The 23,103-nt window shown below is 35.0% G+C and overlaps 2 protein-coding genes across 3 annotated transcripts in view; one reads left to right on the plus strand and one right to left on the minus strand.

Annotated features, from left to right (window-relative positions):
• Window positions 1-33: 33 nt before the first annotated feature.
• LOC144847829 (soluble guanylate cyclase 88E-like) overlaps window positions 34-23,103 on the minus strand; it is a 43,129-nt gene continuing 20,059 nt past the window's right edge. The window contains exons 5-11 of the mRNA XM_078704363.1: window positions 18,213-18,318; window positions 6,939-7,068; window positions 6,292-6,585; window positions 5,475-5,631; window positions 3,980-4,179; window positions 2,213-2,367; window positions 34-1,661 (exon numbers count right to left, since the gene is read on the minus strand). Of these exons, the coding sequence (XP_078560489.1) occupies window positions 1,373-1,661; window positions 2,213-2,367; window positions 3,980-4,179; window positions 5,475-5,631; window positions 6,292-6,585; window positions 6,939-7,068; window positions 18,213-18,318 (1,331 nt within the window). The 3' untranslated portion in view covers window positions 34-1,372. The remainder of the gene's footprint in view (window positions 1,662-2,212; window positions 2,368-3,979; window positions 4,180-5,474; window positions 5,632-6,291; window positions 6,586-6,938; window positions 7,069-18,212; window positions 18,319-23,103) is intronic.
• LOC144847834 (uncharacterized) lies at window positions 6,582-22,224 on the plus strand. Of its 2 annotated transcripts, none has more exons than XM_078704373.1 (5): window positions 6,582-6,602; window positions 19,909-20,125; window positions 20,344-20,532; window positions 20,933-21,141; window positions 21,454-22,224. In XM_078704373.1, exons 1-5 carry the CDS (start codon window positions 6,597-6,599, stop codon window positions 21,679-21,681), a joined length of 849 nt encoding a protein of 282 aa, XP_078560499.1. In that variant the 5' UTR covers window positions 6,582-6,596; the 3' UTR covers window positions 21,682-22,224. The 2 variants fall into 2 exon arrangements, with proteins under 2 accessions (XP_078560499.1, XP_078560498.1); XM_078704372.1 differs by lacking the exon at window positions 6,582-6,602 and adding an exon at window positions 19,411-19,568.

Raw genomic sequence — 23,103 nt, forward strand, 5'->3', positions numbered from 1 at the left:
TTTTTCTTTCAGTTTGTTTATATTCAATTTTTCATTTTTTATTTAGAGCTTTAATGTAAACCTCAATATAACACAATATATTATTTGAAACTTAAGACGAAACAATTTAACAAAACGCTATCTAATAATTCAAATACAAGTAACATTTTTACATTTTCTTACATGCCTAATGTGTGTGACGATCAATGAAATGATATTATAATGATGTGCATAATTATATTTAACAACCAACCAATTAAAATACTGTAAAACCACAATGTCCACCTGGGTTTACTCAGCTTCTATAGTAACCCCGAATAACATTAAAATGCAACAAGACGCAAGCAATCACCCAGAAAACAAAGATATAGCATACGGTATACAATTATTTATATACTTCATCTTCAATACAGTAAAAACAGAGAAACAGAGAACAGTTATACCAAAGAAGATTAACATAGCAAAATGAGCTAGTTATTTTGAGGTTTTTACCTTTATGGAATCGTTTATGTGTGTACTTATATTCCTTTGATTTACTTTCTCTCTTTCATCGTGTTTGAACATATAAAAATATGCAATAAATCAACAAACTTCGTCAAAAATTACATTATCGCATAGTCCAGGTTCTAGATTTGGCTTAACTCTATTCCTGAAACATTTTGGCATACACGGCGTGTCATAACTATTCTTTAGATGGTTTGGATTAGAGGGGAAAAAGAGAGAAACTAAAGACTTTGTGAAAGTTATTGGATTACATCCTGAATTGGCTAGTGGATGTGGAATAAGCGATCCAAAATACAGGTATTTCTCCATGATAGAACTATTTTGACGAGATTAAAGATTAGATTAAATCATGGAGGCATGATTAAATTATTAATTCAGATTAAATTATCATCGAGGGTCGTCACTTGATGGACAATGTCTGCGTTAAAACATGCAGAAATATGCCCATAGTTAGAAATACAGTTAGGCCTACAAAGATCAAGGAGGAAAATACTGTAATAATTAATGCTATGTCAACATAAACGTAATATTTCATAGAAATAAAGTGAAAAGAAATTGGTCTTTGTGCGTTATCTCTTTGATTAATGTGTCTTTTTTTCTCTTTTCAGAAAAGTTCAACAACCGTGCTTGGACGCAGCTGCTTGGACGGTCGGTGTAATATGTGAGGGCAATTCTGATGTGGTCATTTTCAAAATATTCTCCCTTGAATATCTCACTCTTTCCAAATTACATTTGGTCATGGCCGGTGGAGTACTCCGCTCCGGCCGTTAACTTTGGAGTGCTAGACAATAAATTCAGTGCCTCAGAATTACAACATTTAGGTATCAAAGCATGATGTTCACATCGCGGCTATGGGATGACGTTCTTCTTGGTCAGTCAAGTATACTTGTTAGGCCTGCATCACAACGTTCGTGCTCTGGTCGTTGTCTGTGGTGTACAAGTGTTGAAATTTACTGTCCAGATGCGGACAACTAACACTAGTCTGTAGCGAAGACGGTGAAATAACCCTGTCTGTGTCGTTGGAATTTTGTTGTATGTTGTCTTGTTGTGGACATTGAAGTAAATGCGGCGTCTGACTAGCATCACCGTCATCGACGATGTTTAGATTTTCCTTTGACCAGCATCCTAGATTGATGCTGCTGTCGCTCTCACGTCGCTGCTCGTATCTATTGGGACGCCTGAAAGAACCGATCATAGAAATTGGTGAATACAAGATAACTGTACATCGGCCTGGTCTACACTAGCAACATTTACCAAATTGCTGTTTGTAAATGTTTTCTCAAGTGTGCAAACTAAAGTTTGAAGACTTTTTTCTTTTACACTAAACTTTATATATTGGCCTGGTCTACATTAGCAAAATGTACCAAATTGTTGTTTGCAAAGTTTTTCTCAAGTTTGCAAACTAAAGTTTGTAGACTTTTGTCTTGGTTTGCACTAAACTCTAGAAAACATTTCTTCCCAAACTTTGGGAAGTTTGTTGCTGAAAATATAATAAAGGGACTCATGGAACAACTGAAGAAGTACAATGAGAATAGGTTATAGGAAAAAGAAAAGTTAAGAGTAAGTCGATGAAAGAGAAGAAAGGAGAAGAAAGCTAATTACGAAAATTGAAAAGTGGAGAGTGTAACTGCGAAGTACAAGTAATTACAGTCGATATCAAGAACTTATAGAGGAAAACAAGATATCTTTCAGTAACAACACTTTCCACTTTCTTTCAATTGAGCCTTACTTTAAATCAGAGGCCGATCCTGAATGTGTTCGGTTTGACAGTCGACCCTCATCTATCGGTAGAAGACAATATGATGGACAGAGCTCAGCAACCTCTTTTGGTGGATGCCGTGTTGTTCGACCTTTCAACCAATATGTTAACATTCCACCTTTACCCTAAAATGAACAACGTACAATTAGTTCAAAAAATAAGTTGATGTTATTAAAACATTACGTCATCATTGTGCCAGGTGTCGCGTGTAAAGAGTCAATGTTTCATCGTAGTTTGCAGTGTGAGAGTCATCGTGCCTTTATCATTATCAAGCATTACCGTTTGTCGTCGCTGCCATTACAGTTTTATGTATATCAACAGCACAAAGTTGATCAATAACGGTACGCTTAGGGACTAAAAAGGTAAAGGTGAGTCCCGTGTTCATTCTGAACGTAGGAATGAGCTGTTAGGAGCTCATTGTACTAAGCCTCGGTATTATGTGGTAGAGTGGCCAGTTCCTTTCCACGCCGCAATTTTCTCCCTAGTATTTTCAACCAGGTACTCATTTGCATCTGTATGACAGTCAAGTGTCCTCTAAACACTCGGCTACCCAACTCCATTTAGAGACTACATTGCAATTTATTTGTACTGCATCTCTAAATTGTGTCTATTTTTTATTATAATGTATGTGTTCTTGGCATACGCTTTGTATGTATGTGTTTTTGTTGTAACTGTATAATTGATTGTTAATATTACCCCATTGGAAATAATTATTTCAGCTTTAAAGTCATCTTATCACAAGCAGCTGTTTCTAGTTTGTTTTTCGACAAATATTAATTATTTTAGAAACTGCTTCCGTTGTAAAAATTCAGATTACATTGTTAAGGATCAATTTTCTTTTATTCGTCATTACTCAATTAGAATAATTAGCAACCCGTCATGGTCATCACTCTTGACATGTTAGCCTACAGTGTTATACAATGTGACGTCACGAATGTAATAAACATTCCCCGGCGCGGCAAATGATATAACTTACTCCAAACACTCTCAGAGTAACGTGTTTCGAATACAAATAAATCAGGTAACACAGTGATTGGTGATCTGGTTGCCAAAAGCACTCGCGTATTATTATTAACTGTATCAGATAACGTCTGATACAAAGTAGAGATTTTATCGTTTTGTATGTTCTATGTGACATTTACAATTGGTTTGGATAGCTCTATTCTTTGTACCATGTAATAATACTTTCATACGTTCGGAGATTTTTTTTACTGCCTAATTCAGTGAAATCGGAGCTGGAAATTATTATTAACATTATTGTTTTATCACCACCTTACCAGAAAGCCAATATTTATCATCAATCTTTTCTCTCACTAACTTTTTTTTATTATCGTCTTATCGTCATAATCTTGTCATCCTGTGTCTTTTTTCCGTCTAAATCCTCAGCGCATTTATCGTTATCCTCATCATCGACGATCATTCTGCCATAATAGATTTTTGTTTTAATCTTGGCGTGATCCGATCCCCATTATTATCGCCGCGCGGCGCGCCGGCCGTCTTCATTATCCATGTTTTCCGACACGCAGGCCGCAATCATCGCCTTCGTAACATTTATGTATATTTACAGTATTTTAAAACCCACTCTTCGTACACGACGCGTCGTCATTCCGCCGCTGGTTCAACGACGCACCACTACTCGGCTTAATGCGCAGAATGACTCAACTGCGAAGTCGAGTGACTCCTCGTGAAAACGCAATCGGTCTGTTGTCGGTCGTAATCCGTGTGTTCCGTCATTACCTTAATATTCGTCAATCCACGTTCTTCACACACGTACGGCCATCCTCGTAGAAATCCTCTCGTCACCTCACTTATGTGTATTTTGCACGATTCTCCCGTTGACTCCATTCGAGACGCTGTGTTTACCGCGTCACCAAACAGACAGTAACGCGGCATCTTCATACCAACAACTCCAGCTACAACAGTACCAGTATGGATTCCTGAAATCATTATAATATGACAATTACGCCTGGCCTAAATAAGAATTGTTTTTACTTTGTACCTTTGTAATCATCGTTATCATTGTCTTTAATCATTACATCATACCGTACTAGACTCTACATAGTGTATCGTCTGCTCTATCAAATTTTATGTGACAAAAAAAATGTAATGAAGGACCACAAAGCTTGGAAATCTAGCTATGCTGATGTCTGATTGATGAAGATGGTCGACTGCGGTCGATTATGATGATATGATGATGGATGTGCCTATATATGGACATGATGATGTCATATCACTACCATATTTAGGCGCATCACACTTTTTTTGTCAAACTAGTTTGGCAGACAGAGCTTTAGACCTTGTTTTTAAACAACGATTGTGCCTAACATAACGATACTACACTGTGTAGAGTATGATGCATTAACAATTAAAATGCTTTAAACTGCTGTAATTGTAAATTTTATACGGCATTTTGATCGATTTTTGAAATCCTCAAATTGGACAATTTGAATCAAATATCCAAATAAACAATTCAAATTCCATATAATTATTGAAGATCCGTATATAAATGTCTCAAAATACTTATTTTATTTCATAATCGTTATTCAAGGCGTCGTACTATCTTAAAAGCGATGAAGCTGGCTAGAAATCTAAGAATGTTTGTCTGGATATTAAACAATTAAAATATTCGAAAGTACGTGTTTATATTAGTTCCTGTCATTGCAGGTGAATTGTGATATGTTGGATACGTGCAGTTGACACATATTTTATTGATTGGTTAAGTAACGTTATACCGTAGGACAGGTAGATAAATAATGTTATACACAACGTTTTAAATATAAATTTGCTTATCGTGCAATTAGGTTAGTGAAATCCCAGGAAGAGGGGAGGGGGGTTGGATCGAATCCAAACCGCCAATTGTAGGCTACCTGTCGAGTTTTTGTACTGTTAGGCCTATATTGTCCCCCAGTGTCAATTTTTTTATTGTCACGTATTGTCGCACATGACACCTGTATTACGTTAGGCGTATGACATGTTACAGGTAACACATGTGATACATATGTGACATTATATTACAGAATTTGCCTGTTACCGAACCAACTATTTGTATACCTGCTTTATATGGTATATCTTGTCACCGGTCATTAACAATAAAACGCAAAACGCGTTTTCATGATTTAATTTCATGATTTCATGGCACATTTGCGTTTACTAATGAGGTGGAGAAAATTAGGTATTCCAATTAAACGGTTGTGTAAGTCTACGGTTAAATGTAATTATTGTAATTACCTACCAATTCGTATTTTCATATTTCCGCCGTCAGATGGATCGAGTAGCTTGTGCATACTGCTCTGCATTGCCAATGCCATCTCTGCTACCAGTTGAGCGTGGTAACGAGTTGGCGTCGGTGCGCCAGAGACAACCATGTACGCGTCACCAATCGTTTCGACCTACACAAATTGCGTTACAAAAAAATTAAATAAATTCTTATTTGTTAAACATTGTTTGTTGGTGGACAAATATGAACTGAGTTTACATTGCAAAGCACGATATATATAATAGACGCATGCGATACGAAAATAAAATCAGTCGCTCCGAGGATGACGGGGGTTTAATCTGTACTAAGCTCCCTGACAAGGTTATTATAAAATTCAATACAAACTAGTTTATTATCCAAGGAAGTAGACTCTCTGAGGCAGGCAGACATTTAAAATATGTTTAAAAACACACACACAAAACATACAAATGCACAACACTACCATAATCTCTCACACATTAGCAGCCTAGAACAAACTAATAAGATGCTAAAATGAATCAACGAAATGAAAGAAGGAACGTGACGTAACGTCATCCTAGATTTTGGCACACAATATTAATAGCAATTTACGATAGAGATATTATCAAATACACATAATCTCTCGTATGGCTGTCGGAATGAGCCGCGGCGCTCTAGAGCGCGTCTAAAGCCCTGTGTCGTCTACACTATCAAACTTTATGTGAAAAAAGAACATGATGATGTCATATCACTACCATAATTGGGCATAAAACACTTTTTTGTCAACTAAGTTATAATGTAGACAGAGCTTAACTCGAATGAATGGTAGACCAACCTTATAAACGTTGTTACTCTCACTAAGGTGATCAAACGTTGTATACATATCATTCAGCATTGACACCACCGCCATTGGAGTTATTTTAGAACAGATCCTAGTGAACCCGACGACGTCGCTAAACAGAATGGTGACTTCGTGGAAGATCTCACACGTGTTAGTTGAAGGAACTCCACTTCTGAGCTTGTCTGCCACTGTCTTCGGGATCATCTGGTACAGAAGGGAATCTGTTTTCTTCATCTCTATGTCCAGTTGGCGCATGCTCCTTTCAAGTTCGGAACTTTTAATTTGCTCCTGTTGAAGGTATGAAGGTAAAGATAAACTTTATGTCTAATATTTTGTACTCAATTTGTATTGCTATGTTTGTTTTCTTTCACTACTACACTACACTCTAGCCAAAGCCATTGTATATAATATAGGCTGATCCAGGGAGATGTGGGGTGAGAAAATCCATAACAAAAATGATAGAACATTTTACATTTACAATACCTATAAGCCCTGCTTCCAAAATCCTGCATCATCCACTAGACTAACCGTTATCATACGAAATTGTTATAATGGGCATTTGTAATATAAGGCCTCATTTGATAAAAAGTACAACATTATAACCTCCACATTATTTTCAAAATCTATTCTGATAACATTACCTGGTCTAGGGCTAACTTTAGTTCCGCAGACTGTTGTGAGCCTGCTAAAACTAAGTCTCTGCTGGAGTCGTGTATGCTAAGGTCATTGATGTACAAACCTAACCGGTTCAAATCTGAAATTTCCACCATACTGAAAGAAATAAATGTTTTTAAACATACATTTGTTAAAGACACGACAATAAGGATCTTCATTTATACTACTTTACAGACATATAGCTCTGTCTACACTATCAAACTTGTTTGACAAAAAAAGTGTGATGTGCCTAAATATGATAGTGATATACCCAAATATGGTAGGCCTACTGATATGACATCATCGTGCTCATGGGCACATCACATTTTTTTGTCACATAAAGTTTGATAGTGTAGACAGAGCTTTAAAGCACCATGTTAATGTTAGTGAGGTTTTCTTGATTGTTCAGAGCTACCGAGTTCATTATACCGAAATTGGTAACATTAGCAGCCTAGAACGAACTGATGAGATGCTAAAATTAATCAACGAAATGAAAGCAGGAATGTGACGTAACGTCGTCCTAGATTTTGGCACAAAATGCTAATAGCAATTTACGATAGAGATATTAAGATCATCAACATTAGGTAGCCTTTTGCACAACTAATCATAAAATGTATATAAAATACAGTATCCTTAAGATACGCGATACGTTTAGTGCCTTCTCGCCGTTACAATCGTAAAACATGACATATAATCTTAGACAAATCATAAATTAATTGTATAAAACGTGGGATTTTCTGTTGCTACGTCGTTAATAAAGAAAAAACATTTAAAGATTTTCTTGTCGCCCTTAAGCTTGGTTGGGCGCAACATAAGGACGAGATGCAGCGCGCGAACGAGAGTTTACCAATGACAAGCGACAGTTCGAATAATCCATCGCTTGTGATTGGTCAACTCGGCTGCGTTGCGCTTGCGTCCTCTGGGAACCAAGTGATTAAATACGTTATATTAGGCCTACGGTAATCCATCCATCCAACTTGACTCCATCTATTTTGAGTGACGTGTGTAAATTAGCCGAAATTGCGTATAGTGCCTTTTAGGCATTTGTTATAATATACTGATTCTAAAACAAATCGTGTTACTATTTCCATATATCTCGTATGCATCTATCTATAGATAAAGCTGAGTGAAGATTTTCATGATATACTGTTCTGATACACTCGATGTGAAGGAAGATATATTGATATACCAAACTGCTTTTATCGTTGAAATTGAAAACCGTTTACTCATGAAACTATTTTAAAGGTCCAGGGTTTACTTAATAAATTTATTTGGTTACTAATTATTGATACGGTAATGCCTGGCGCGTAGTCTAATCAATAAATTCCAAACTGGTTGACTGGTTTCTGACTAAAACACGTTTCTGATCCCATGTTTGAGTCAGCCTTCTATAATGTATGTATAATAATATATAGAATCCAGGTATGGCACGCCTATACCCTATAGCCGACCCAGCTCATATCAATCACCACAGTAGAGACGATCGATACAGTACAGGATGTCGACTTAGATACTACACGTATATTGCCTGAAGTCACGAAGAAGGTGGTAAAATATACGAAAATTGTCCTTTCGGGCCTCTGAAATGTCTGCTATGGCAAAAAGCGTAGCTCTTCGAATTAATTTCGAATAATTTTAATTAAAAAACTGAATTTAAAATTCAAATTTAATGCTATATATAGGCTATAGCTTAGAAAATCAACACTACATGAACGTTTCGGCAACGCGATTAAAACGGACACCCATTAAAATTACGTTTTTGATATATTGTCTGTTAAATAATTTTCAACTCTAAAAGTTATAGGCTGATGTGTCTTAAAAAGACTGCAGTTTATCACGACGAATGTTGTTACATTGGCGATTACGCAGGAATTGTACTCTCTTCTATGGCGCGCAAACTATCAATTAACATTGATCGAAATACCAATAAGATTGACAACATGTATAACGAATTTAGGCTGGAGCGACCAACTTGAAGTCGCCTATGTAATAATTCCGAAGAAGTGTTCGTTTCATATCAGATGTGTAGGGAATTTAATATTAATGAAATGTGAAAAGAAGACGGCATGTGTTTTATTGGTTGTAAGTACAGACATGTTACCATCGGCTAAGAGATAGCATATCGTCTTAAATATTTATTTTGGTAAGACAAAAAATAGTTGGAATAAATTCGTAATTCAGCCATACATGTACACGTTGTTGAATTGTATATAGGCCCCATGCTTATCAAATAATTTATTTCAGGAGAGGATCTTGACAGCTAGTAGGGCCTTACAGTTACAGCTTATTTGAAGTGTATCTAAAATAGAGGCATTAGGTTATGTTTTTATGTATATTTAATAACTTTGATTTGAATAAAATATGTTAAAATATCAATTATTAATTAATTCGACTGAATTTTACCTGTAAAATACGTGTTCTTACATTATTGATGGAGACACGCTATTCTTAATTATTTATTTATTTATTCTGGTTTTTTTTCTTAAATAATATCAATTTGAAAAACATAATAATACAATTAATTTACTTTAGATGTAAAAAAGCTGTAAACAATCTGCACACAATGCCCATACAAATGGAATTCGTTAATATAATATCCGAGATATTGCGTAGGCCTATAATAAAAACCTTTACCATACTTGTATGTATTTTTTAATCCGACTGTAGCTCATAATTACGATTTATCTTTTTTTGTATAAAGCTTAAATTCGGTTACTGGATGTGCAGAGTATTAAATACCCAACTCGTCTGACATTTAATAATGTATATGCCGATAGTATTACCTCGTAACGCGCGTAATAATATTATTATGGTTATCTGTAACCGTATAACGTAATCATCTTTCGTAATAAAGTTTACTTTATACGTGGACGATTTATTAAAAAAATGAGTTCAAATATTGTGCTGGCGGATTATTTTTAAATTACATTTAATAATTACAGCTTTCTCTTCCTTATACTTACAATAAATGTCATCAATAGCATGGGTTATGATATGTTTATTTATTTTATATTTATTTATTTAGCAACATCTTTATACAGGATTACACAATCAGGTAAAAGAAACCCTGTTTTGCATTGTGGTCCTGTCTTAAATACAAAAAATATCTGGGGAAAAGATGTTTAAGTTTTGCGAAAAAAAATTTAACTATATGACAGATGATGACCTCAGATTAGTATTTATTATTTATTTTTAATAATTTTCTATATTACTTAAAGTTTATAAACTCCCCTGCTGCTCATTCGTTATAATCTTACAACCAACAGTGCAAGGCACCAATTACAGGTTGATAATAAAATATACATTAAAAAAAACACTAAGGTAAAATTTATACTAGACATGAAACTCGTCACTTTGACGAGTTAGTTATCCGCACCACGACAAACGCCACGTGCACGTCATACGTTGGAATATTGCACACAGATAAAGATTATGGCATTATGACAAGAACTGAAGAATATGATATGCTGTTAGTGCTGAATTCTGTCAATTTTGTGTCATATAGTATATACATGCAAACAGTATAAGCTGTATACATATTACATACAGTGTAGAATAGGTGAAATTACAGGACCCGCCATTTATTCCAATTTTTAACATGGCGACGGTATCAAAATGAAACACTTAGATAGCAATTTCAGAAGGAAATTATCTCAGGAACAACATATTAACGTGTAGAAGAAATTTGAATACGTAAAATATAGATGCGCACCCTTTTAAATGTGATGAACTATTACGCAAAATATGAAAATACGACTTTTTTTATTCAACTGGCCATATGATGACGTCACAACATCCGATTGGCAAAATGTTTACATGAATTCGTATCTACAATCCAATAGCTTCCAGAAAACGTTTTAATCGTGATTATCACATTTTATTCTTACGAGCTATTACAGATTAAAATTTACTGTAAAGATGAAATTAATGACCCACGTAATTAAAATTTTTAGGCATGATGACGTCATAAAAATTAAAATATTTTTATCTCATGCTAAAGAAAGTTGATTGACCTACACAATATATAAATGTAGGAGAAAAAGGAATACAGATAAGCGTGATGCGCTCCATTGAATGTGATGAGCAATAACGAAAGAGACAAAAATCCTATATTTTACATTCGTGTGGCCATACGATGACGTCACAATGTTTTTTTAGCCTTATTGATGCATGATCCGATATCTACAACTCATCAACTCCTAGATTTTGTAATAAAAATAAACGATTAACGGTTTACTTTAGAAACTATGACTGTTTAAAAAAAGACATAATTTTGATGATTTTTTAAGCTTTTTCATAAAAAACGCGCACGAATTGTCTAATTCAACGTGTTCGTATGGCGTTATTTAAACTGGAAAAGGTCTAAATTGTTTTCAAAATTACTAGGAAAGGCTTGAAAAATATAATTCAAGAGAAAAAAATATGTTTTTAACGCTACGTGCGCACCGCGCGCGTAAAAAATTGCGCGCCTGTGGGAATTTTTGACATGCTCAAAATGACAAGAAACGCGTAAAAAGTTGATTAGAAATTAATTTTGCGCATTTTGAAATTTTAAATGCGCATGCGCGCGTAACTTCTTGTGAAACATGCCATTTTTAATCCGTAGAAAGTTTGCCCCTGATATGACTTAAATTTTGTCAAAGTGTCAATACTAAATGACTTTTGGTTTTTAATCTATGATCAATCATTGAAATTCATAAAATTGCGCGTAAGTCACGTTGCGCAACTATGACGTCATTCAAAAATAGGAGGTGCACAACTTCACGTAAATGCCCATATGTTGTCAAAGTTATGAAATGTTATGTTTACACATTTTAGAGAAACACGACTCACAAAAAGGAAGGAAGGAAAGAAGAACTAGACATGTAACTCGTCACTTTGACGAGTTAGTTATCCGCACGACAAACGCCACGTTAGAATTTTGCACAAAGAAAAAGATTATGGCATTATGACCTGATCTGAAGAATATGATATGTTGTTAGTGCTGAATTCTGTCAATTTTGTGTCATATAGTATATACAGTATAAACAGTATAATCTGTATACATATTACATACAGTGTAGAATAGGTGAAATTACGGGACCCGCCATTTATTCCATTTTTTAACATGGCGACGGTATCAAAATGAAACACTAAAATAACAATTTCGGAAGGATATTATCTCAGCAACAACATATTAGCGTGTAGAAGAAATTTGGATACGTAAAATATAAATGCGCGCTCTTTTAAATGTGATGAACTATGATGCAAAATATGAAAATACGACTTTTTTTATTCAACTGGCCATATGATGACGTCACTACATCTGATTGGCAAAATGTTCACATGAATTCGTATCTACAATCCAATAGCTTCCAGAAAACGTTTTAATCGTGATTATCACATTTTATTCTTACGAGCTATAACAGATTAAAATTTACTGTAAAGATAAAATTAATGACCCACGTAATTTAAATTTTTAGGCATGATGACATTATAAAAATTAAAATATTTTTAACTCATGCGAAAGATAGTTGATTGACCTAGATAATATTAAAATCTCGGAGAAAATGGAAGACGGATAAGCGTGATGCGCTCCATTGAATGTGATGAGCAATAACGAAAGAGACAAAAATCCTATTTTTTACATTTGTGTGGCCATACGATGACGTCACAACATCCGTAAGGAAAAAATTCTGCATGAATTCATATCTACAACATATCTGCTTACATATTAAGTTAAAAAACTCGGGGGTAACGGTTGATCCTGAGGAGCTATAATAGATTCAAAATAGGCATAATTTTGACAATATTTTGTAACTTTTGCAACTAAAACGCATGCAAATGGTCTAAATCAACGTGTACGTATGACGTCATTTTAATTTGAAATGATGTCAATCTTTTTAAAAATGACTAGGAAAGGCTGGAAAATCACAATTTAATAGAAAAAAACATGATTTTCATGCTGCGTGCGCACTGCACGCGTAAAATTATTCGCGCGCGCGGGAAATTTTGACATGCGCAAAATGTCATGAATGGCGTAAAAAGTTGATTAGAAAGTAATTTTGCGCATTTTAAAATTTTAAATGCGCGTGCGCGCGTAACTTCTTGTAAAACACGCCATTTTTAGTTAACTAAAAGTTTGCCCTTGATATGACTTAAATTTTCATAAAGGGTAAAAAAAAAATTATGCTTGGTTTTTAAGCTATGATCAATCACTAAAAATCATAAAATCGCGCGTAAGTCACGTTGCGCAACTCTGACGTCATTCAAAATAGGAGGTGCACAACTTCACGTAAATGCCCACATGTTGTCAAAGTTATGAAATATTATGTTTACACATTTTAGAGATACGTGAGCCACAAAAAAACGGGAAAGAAATAAGAACTAGACATGAAACTCGTCACTTTGACGAGTTAGTTATCCGCACGACAAACGCCACGTGCACGTCATACGTTAGAATTTTGCACCCAGAAAAGGATTATGGCATTATGACCTGATCTGAAGAATATGATATGTTGTTAGTGCTGAATTCTGTCAATTTTGTGTCATATAGTATATACAGTATAAACAGTATAATCTGTATACATATTACATACAGTGTAGAATAGGTGAAATTACGGGACCCGCCATTTATTCCATTTTTTAACATGGCGACGGTATCAAAATGAAACACTAAAATACCAATTTCGGAAGGATATTATCTCAGCAACAACATATTAGCGTGTAGAAGAAATTTGGATACGTAAAATATAGATGCGCGCTCTTTTAAATGTGATGAACTATGACGCAAAATATGAAAATACGACTTTTTTTATTCAACTGGCCATATGATGACGTCACTACATCTGATTGACAAAATGTTCACATGAATTCGTATCTACAATCCAATAGCTTCCAGAAAACGTTTTAATCGTGATTATCACATTTTATTCTTACGAGCTATAACAGATTAAAATTTACTGTAAAGATAAAATTAATGACCCACGTAATTTAAATTTTTAGGCATGATGACGTTATAAAAATTAAAATATTTTTAACTCATGCGAAAGATAGTTGATTGACCTAGATAATATTAAAATCTCGGAGAAAATGGAAGACGGATAAGCGTGATGCGCTCCATTGAATGTGATGAGCAATAACGAAAGAGACAAAAATCCTATTTTTTACATTTGTGTGGCCATACGATGACGTCACAACATCCGTAAGGAAAAAATTCTGCATGAATTCATATCTACATCATATCTGCTTACATATTAAGTTAAAAAACTCGGGGGTAACGGTTGATCCTGAGGAGCTATAATAGATTCAAAGTAGGCATAATTTTGACAATATTTTGTAACTTTTGCAACTAAAACGCATGCAAATGGTCTAAATCAACGTGTACGTATGACGTCATTTTAATTTGAAATGATGTCAATCTTTTTAAAAATGACTAGGAAAGGCTGGAAAATCACAATTTAATAGAAAAAAACATGATTTTCATGCTGCGTGCGCACTGCACGCGTAAAATTGTTCGCGCGCGCGGGAAATTTTGACATGCGCAAAATGTCATGAATGGCGTAAAAAGTTGATTAGAAATTAATTTTGCGCATTTTAAAATTTTAAATGCGCGTGCGCGCGTAACTTCTTGTAAAACACGCCATTTTTAGTTAACTAAAAGTTTGCCCTTGATATGACTTAAATTTTCATAAAGGGTAAAAAAAAAATTACGCTTGGTTTTTAAGCTATGATCAATCATTAAAAATCATAAAATCGCGCGTAAGTCACGTTGCGCAACTCTGACGTCATTCAAAAATAGGAGGTGCACAACTTCACGTAAATGCCCATATGTTGACAAAGTTATGAAATGTTATGTTTACAAGTTTTTGAGATACGTGAGACACAAAAATGAGGGAGAAAGAAATAAGAAAAAAAAAAAGTAACAGGACGATTACAAGGAGTTATCCGCTACTATGCGGATAACTAATAATACAGAAAAAAAATATTGATCTCATACAATAACAAGGAGTTATCCGCTTGGTATACCAAGCGGATAACTAATAATAATATATCGTTCAAAATGGGGGCCTTTCACATTCAGAAACATATACATGGATCCAAAGAGTATTACTTATTAAATGATTTTTATATTATTATTTATTAAGCTTGAGTTATACAGGGATAAAATTAGCGAGTTAAGTTTGAACTCGTGACGAGTTAGGTTATCTGCGTTAACGCACTTGTGTAACATGCACTTAGAGATATGCACGTACTTTAAAATATGATCGCGGAAAGTTAATTTAATGATCGAGTTTGCCTATATCCGTATGCCAACTATATTTATTGATCCATTCGCGATGTGATCAAACCCGTAACTTATGGCTACATTTTCGGTATCGTTTCCGTCCCGATAGATTTGTATCTATAATGCATGTATATTTGATATTTTTCTTGAGTTTTCCTGTATCCGTATGCAAGCTGATCCAGCATCATGTGATCAGATCCTAACCCATCACATTATTGCTAAGTGTCTTTGCGTTGCCCTCCCGATAGATTTGTAGTTATACATAAAATGATGTGATGTTTTCTTTTGGTAATATTTTCCATCTACTCAAGTTGTTATGGGTGCCATCACAAGATGCCGCCTCCATCCCACCATCTGATCCAACATAATGTGATCAGATCCTAACCAATCGCATTATTGTGCCGTTGCCGTCCCGATCTATCAGCTATACATAAAATATATTTGATATTTTTGGCGGGTATTAATATTTCCATCTAATCATGTTGTTATGGGTGCCATCCCAAGATGAAGCCCTCCCCCCTCCCCCCACCTGATCCAGCATAATGTGATCAGATCCCAACCCATCACATTATTGCTAAATGTCTTATTGCGTTGCCGTCTCGATAGATTTGTATCTATAACATAATAATTTGATGTTTTCTTTTCATATCAATATTTCCATCTATCATGCTGTTATGATGCCGTCCCCGAAAACCATTATTCGATTTCGTTGATTAACCTTGTGTGCCCGTAAGGCCCATACTCTTTACGATGTTCTCAGGCAAATGCTAGGGTAATTTCGGCATGTCATCTCAATTTATGCCTCCCTTATGTCTCCATACCGTTGGAGGGGCCTTGGAAGATGAAAATATAGAAATGATTGTGATGATGGCCTAAGGCTTGTTTACAACATGGTACATTAGGTTAATTTGACAAGTTGATGATAGACATATAAGTTTTTGTTTATTGTGTAGGCCTAATCTTTTTCTTTATTTCTTTATCAGCCTTCATACCTATCCAATTAGTTAATTGATTTATTGACGTAAAAATATGTATTAAAGATACAGGGCTGTTTGTTTACGACGAAATGTAAACAAAAGTATTATAATAATTTTCGCATGATTGAGTGTGGAGACGTTGCTTAACATGGAGTCAAAGCTTCTTGCCGTGTATTAACGAGCGCCCCGGTCGCGTCAACATGATCCTTTAGCGGTACTAATCTATCTATTGGGAAAACAGATGTTATTAGTTAATTATTACATTATCATCTTATTTATTCAAGAATAATTAAAGAGCAGCTCCGCGGTTAATATTTTCAGAAAGCGTGACGAGCTTCTGTTTTTTTCGCGCCTCGCCTTTAGGCAGTTATATTCAAGAGGACGGAAGCATTAGGAAACTGTATCACGCGGAAACTTATAACTACTGCTGAAAAAAATGAGTATTTGGAAACTCGGACTAGGCATGCGCAATCCCCAAAGCACGTCTGGGAGAAGAGAGTCCTATGAGATGTATGCAGACGGTAATCTGTAAGACCTGTTCAATAAAACATGATCCTTCCTCTAGTAAATATTTTGGCGAATGGTGTGTAGGCCTGTAAGTGTAGATGAAGAATGGTTTGATAGCGAGTACGTTTGTCGGCGGCTGGTAAATTAGAAAAATTGTTTACCTGAATGTTGCGGCAATTCATACTAGTTACGTTTACAGTACCAAGTACATTATTCTCCAGTTTCTGATTAGGGGCGTGGAACTGATCGTGTCGGAACCACACCTACAATCTTTAATCTAACGGAGCTCAGCATCCTTTTTTTAAATTGCCTTGGTATAACATAGGCCTACATACAGGAAACTTTAAAGTGTAGGCATTGTGTTCCGTCGTGTTATATGTGACGCTTAGTTGTAGATCGTATTATGAAGATAATAGTGTCTCCATAGGCCAAGCAATTTAATTACTTAATTATTTCCTAATCTTGTATTTGATTGCATTAATCTATAAAAAACAAGGTTCACTAATTGACTTCAAGTAATACATACGAAATAGACACGCCAGGTGAATCATGTATTTCAGTGCTTGATTGGTCTATCTTTTGTATTTTAGTAAATGTATTAATGACCTGAAAGTCTCTTAGGACTGCAGCTTGCAGTCATCACAAGCTACAGGTTTAAACTTATTACGGTTACAAATTATTATGAAACAAAATTATCTATTGAAATAGAAATAAAGGTGAGTTAATCTCACAATTAAAATCCAAAAAAATATTACGGTGTTTTAGATAATGGTAATTAGGAAGAAGATCACTATCATCAATCATATTCATCATTTTGTTTATTTTGTTTGCAGTTCAAAGAGTAAAAATGATGACCTATAGCTGCAGATTCACTTTGCATCTTCAAATTTGATTCTTTTTGTTTGTATAAAGAATCATATTCTTATATATCATTTTGTCATTTATCATTTTTATCATATTGTCATTTTAACAAGTACAGAGGCATGTTGTTAAAATGACAACACTTACAATTAGGCCAGGTGCGGGCAAAACATTTCTATTCATCATACATTCTAATACTTATCGATCTATAATTTCCCTGTTTCATAATTTTTGAAGTGTTTATTGTGCTACGCGATTTAGTTGAAAATTGTTCTTATCAGTGACAGATAATTACACAGTAACAGATTTTATCAGATGCGGTGGAGAAGCAGCCAGCGTGAAAATCTTTTTCTATTTTTAAAATGTCTGCAGGTTTGTGTCCACCCCACAGAAACTAAGTATTATCATTCCATGGGGCGTACAGCAGAGTATACGGGTTCCACAGTTGCTTAATATTAATTCATAAACATATTTTGTTAATAATCTTTTTAGTTTTTCTATTTCTAAAAAGTCTGCGATTTTTTGTCCACCCCACAGAAACTAAGTATTGTCATTACATGGGGCGAACAGCAGACGGGTTCCACATTTGTTATTATTTCATAAACACATTCGTTAATAATGAATTAAATGTTTTAAACAATTTGACTTACATCGGCGTACATAAAAATATGAAGGCATCCCATTCTTTGATTAGTACCATTTGACCTTTTAGACGCAAAGGTGACATGTGTCCCTCGTTCTCCAGGCAATCAGAATCTACAAAAGAAGGTGAAAGATCAGGAGAGACAGGAAACATTCAAAATGTAAAGGCACTTATGTTGCATGCATTAGTCATGTGCAAGTTTACTGTACATTGTTGACATTAGTATCAAGTAAATAAATAATTATGAAACTGCTTTTTGTCGCGAGGAGGCGCATTCGTATGATGATGTACCTTTTTTTTCTTTTTCAGATACTTTATTAAATAATATTTTCTTGTAATACATATTTAAAACTTACATTACATCCATTAAATATTTTGTTAACATATTAGACAAATTACTTAGTCCAGACCACTTTCTATAAAATTCTTCATGGTTAATTAATAGTTAATTTAGGAAGATAATCTGTTATATTACCTTGGTTTACAATGATGTAACTATTAAAAAAGTATATCATACAGTAAAAAATAATCAGCGAATGCTGGGTTTTTAAAATTTTGAATATCGTTGTTTTGTGCAAATCCGTTTTGAACGTTGGGAAGTTCAATCAGGGAAGAGTGAAAGAGTGTACTGTCACTCTTCCTTGGTCCAACGAAAAGCCAATGATAAGACATGCCGGCTTGTTCACACACAAGAATCTGTAGTATAACCTCTATTTAGGGGAAGCCTTCGGGACTCAACAATCCCCTTATTAACAGTGGTGTCCTGAATAGGGGTTAAAACATATTTGTACCTCGTTCTTTTCTTTTCTTGTCCCCAGAGGAGGGCTGTTATATGTTCTAATTTATTTTACAGTACTTATTAGTTTGGTCCAGAGCCAGCTGGATCCCATCGTATGGATCCGAGATTCCGAGATTTTATACCCCATTGATAGAATTATAAACCTTGATAATCCGATTAATTTATCGAAGTGATTATAGTCTCCTCTTCCAATGGCAAAGATGCTGGGAATTCCCGAGAATGAAACGCTATTAATCAACGAAATTAATAATGTAAATCGATATACCATATGCTGGAAAACATAAAATATCGTATTGTTATGCATTTTATAGATGAATATGTATGGGTGTGGTGGGTCACGTGGTGGATGTATGACATTATGTAGGCGAATATATGCACTTGAGAAAATGCATTCAGGCTAACGATAAACAGTAAAGCGATTTACGCGACTTATTTATGTAGTATATCTACGGAAACGATTGGCAAAAGTTCAAATTCCCTGCCTCCGGTTTTATTGTTAATTTTGCCTTCATTATTGTAGCACGTACGGTGTCTATAATACGATAGGATAACATGAATGAATCGGTAAGTACGGTAATATTGGTCATGTTTTAAAGTTGCCGTATTCAATGGCTCCAGTGGTTAAATGGCAGTGCGACTGTGTATTATGTCTAGTGTTTGAGCTGAGCGGTCGAGGACTTTCTTCATTCTCAGACTCGGAAAGTGTAGGCCTACACGTTTACAGATATTCATTTTCCAACCAAATTATAATGTAAATCGATATTTACCACCATGTGCCGACAAACATAAAATATCACACATGTATATGAGAACTTAGACCTCGCGTTTAATTGTTTAAATTTGTACACATGTTTATTCAAATTCCACATGGTCTGTATTTAATATTCTTTTTATTTCTTCGAAGTTATTGATATCTCAACCACCACAACCAAGCGTAGGCGGCCATGTTTACCAGTACGATCCAACCTCTTCAAAGTTAGTCAGCTCCATTCCAGCAGTTCACAAAAGTAGCCAGACGCTGACTAGACAATTGTACAGGACTACTGCCGAACTATCGCAACATGTTGAGTGCCTTCGGCGCGACCTGCATGGAAACATTAGCTATGAACAATTTATGGCAGGTAAGTAATTATTGATGTGTGAAACCAGGTTCTCCATCATATTCACTTCATTCAGAGTTTATTCATATACATACACTAATCCACCAGTACAATACATAACGTAACCATTCCTTATTCATGCATAAGAATACCATGTTCACACGCAGAACTCTCTTAGCTTTACTTAACCCTGAAACAAGAGGAAGGCATCTTTAACACGTATCAATCATTCCTTTCAGACATGCTATCCCATAATGAGATAGTGTTGGCCAAGCGACAGTTCATGCCATATGACTACATAACATTTGAGATGCTGTCGACCCCAAACTTTCCAGTTGTAACAGAAAAGAAGACCATGACACAAGGCAGAATAATTCTTACAAACCGTAGAATGATTATGCTGACTAACGAAAGCACACGTCATCAGAGTATGTGTTTTACAAAGCTTTTATTTATTATGGTTGCTAGAAAATTCCTAATGCTAGTCGATTTCTAACTGAATGTGTCGATGGGATAAATGGAAAAAAGTACGCGAATGATGGTGATGCTTGTGCCCATTCCATCATTTTCTCTACAGATCGTTTCTTTCCATGTCCAAAAGTTCTCAAAACTAGAATATGGTATAAGGCCTACATCTTCTGGTAGAACTTTTTGCTCATCAAGGCACAAATGACAAAAATAAATGAATATGTACGGTAATACATCTTCCTTTGAAAAACGAAATAGTATTTTATAATTTAATAATGATTGATTATATCTGCTTTTGTTGTAACCTCATCCAATGCAGTATTCAACTTATTATTAAGTATATATTATCTATCATTTTAGGAACGGAAGTTTTGGCATTTCCACCCGGCGCCAAAAAACCCGATAAATATTTCGTGAAGTGTGAGGTCGGCGACACTTTTCATTATCAGTTCTTGCCGTTAAAGAACGTTCGAGCTGTTGAGATTGATGCCATGTTTGGAGCTTCCATGTCTACATACATTAACAGCCAAGAAGTATGTTGGCCTCTCAATATGCTTAGTTGGTTTGGGGTGAGTAGGCCTGCTTTGTTCTATTTATACGTCGTGTACATCGTGTTTAAGCTTGCCTTCCACTTTGGGCGCAACAACGCAACGTGGGCCTATACGTGCTGCAAGTATAACACACGACGCGAAGGATCATCCGAACTGTCGCTTGTGACTGTTCAACTCACGGTATAAGTCGCTGCGTTGCGTCCAAGTAGGAAACAAGCTTAATAGCAAGTATTTAAATGTATCTCAATATCGTTTCGTAAATCAGGGAAATCCCTGAGTAAATCTTCTAATAATAAAGCAATGTTCTCAACAATGACATTTTTTCTTTAGCATGCGATGTGTCTAAAGAACTGGAAAGAAACAGATCGCAGCTCAAACCCGTCACTAAACCAGCGCATCTTGAAACTTAGTGTTGATCTGCCGCCATGGGGAAACCCATGCATTGTCACCATCTACGTGAACCCGACCACACATATTCTTCTCGTCAAAGACTTTCTTTGCGACATACAAGCGTATGGGCCGGCAATGGAACTTGAAACTTGCCAGAAACATTGCTAAGCAAAGCACTTGTTGAACCAATGTTTGCAAAGAATGAATTCTGCAACACAGTCCATTTATTTAAATTTAAGGAACAAATCCATAACAACGCACATTCTTTTTCAGTACCGTTAACAATTAAAACTATAATTCTCTTTTAAACAGGGGAGAAAAATTACCCCTGGTATTTCACTTTCACTGCTTTTAAACATTAAAATAAATATATGGTTTTAGAATAAGAGTTTTGAATAGTGGAAATGATCTTGTTAGGTGTACTACGAACTACATGTTACGATCTTCAAATCTCTTCACTAAATGGAAGAAGAAAATCCTATTTTAGTGTGATTTTCCTTTTTGTATTGTTTGTTGTATATATGGAATTTTTTATTAATTTGTATCACTATCTGGTTAAAAATACGGTTAACATTCATTTGAATGGTAATTTTTACATTTCTGTGGTGGTAGTTTTTAGTAAAGTAGATGTTTATTACAACGGAGTTTTGTACACATAAATAAAAATGTTTCCAACCGAATTTTGTAGTATTTGTTTTGATTTGAATGGATCCGCCTATACCCTGTCATTTATTTATTTTTTTTCTCGTTTCTTCATATTATTTTCATTATTATCACATTTTTGTTATGTTCTATTTTTTATTATTAAAATGTGATGGTAGTCTTATAACATTTTTATAATTTGTAAATTCACTTCATATTCCATATTACCTCCTTTTTTCATTAATTTTCTAGTATTTTTCTAACAAAAGAAGTTTAATTTATTAATTTGAAGCCCACTGATAAATAACCATTCTATACAGTGGATCCTACCTAATTCGAATCCAAAATTGTTATTGTCTCGGCTTAACAATTTACGGGAATCCAACACAGAAAAAAAAAGAAAAATCATAAATTGATGTTTTTACGTTGTGCCTGTAATCGACGTGTCATATTTGACAAAACTCAGTAGTTGTTTATAACACAAAGGGTATGTTTATATATATTCATTATGCTTGTGAATTTGTCGAGTGCAATAATCCATGAAGTAAGCCTGATGGAACATACAATATTACAGTACTAACTTCCTCCGTGGACCTAGGTCAATGCTCTGATGATACAATTAGTGGGTAGGCCTAACCATGACTGGTATACAGGGGCAGTCGCAGCACTATTTTAAGGGGGTTGCCCAAGAGTCCAGGGCCATAATAGAAACAAAGCATTTACGCCACAGGTTTGTAATTACTACGGAAATTCGGCCTAATTTTACGGACGTAGAGAAATGAAAAAAAAAATCCACTGACCGCCGTTAAATTGTGCGCGGTTAATTTTACGCTGCAGTCAGTCAATTTACATATAGACTCTTCCAACACTGGACTTCTATAACGACGTTAATATGGTTAATATAGTATTATGCCTATGATGAAGTGGGATCTAAATTTTACATTTAGT

The sequence above is a fragment of the Antedon bifida genome, chromosome 7 (assembly GCF_963402885.1).
Source record: "Antedon bifida chromosome 7, ecAntBifi1.1, whole genome shotgun sequence".
Lineage (NCBI taxonomy): Eukaryota > Metazoa > Echinodermata > Crinoidea > Comatulida > Antedonidae > Antedon > Antedon bifida.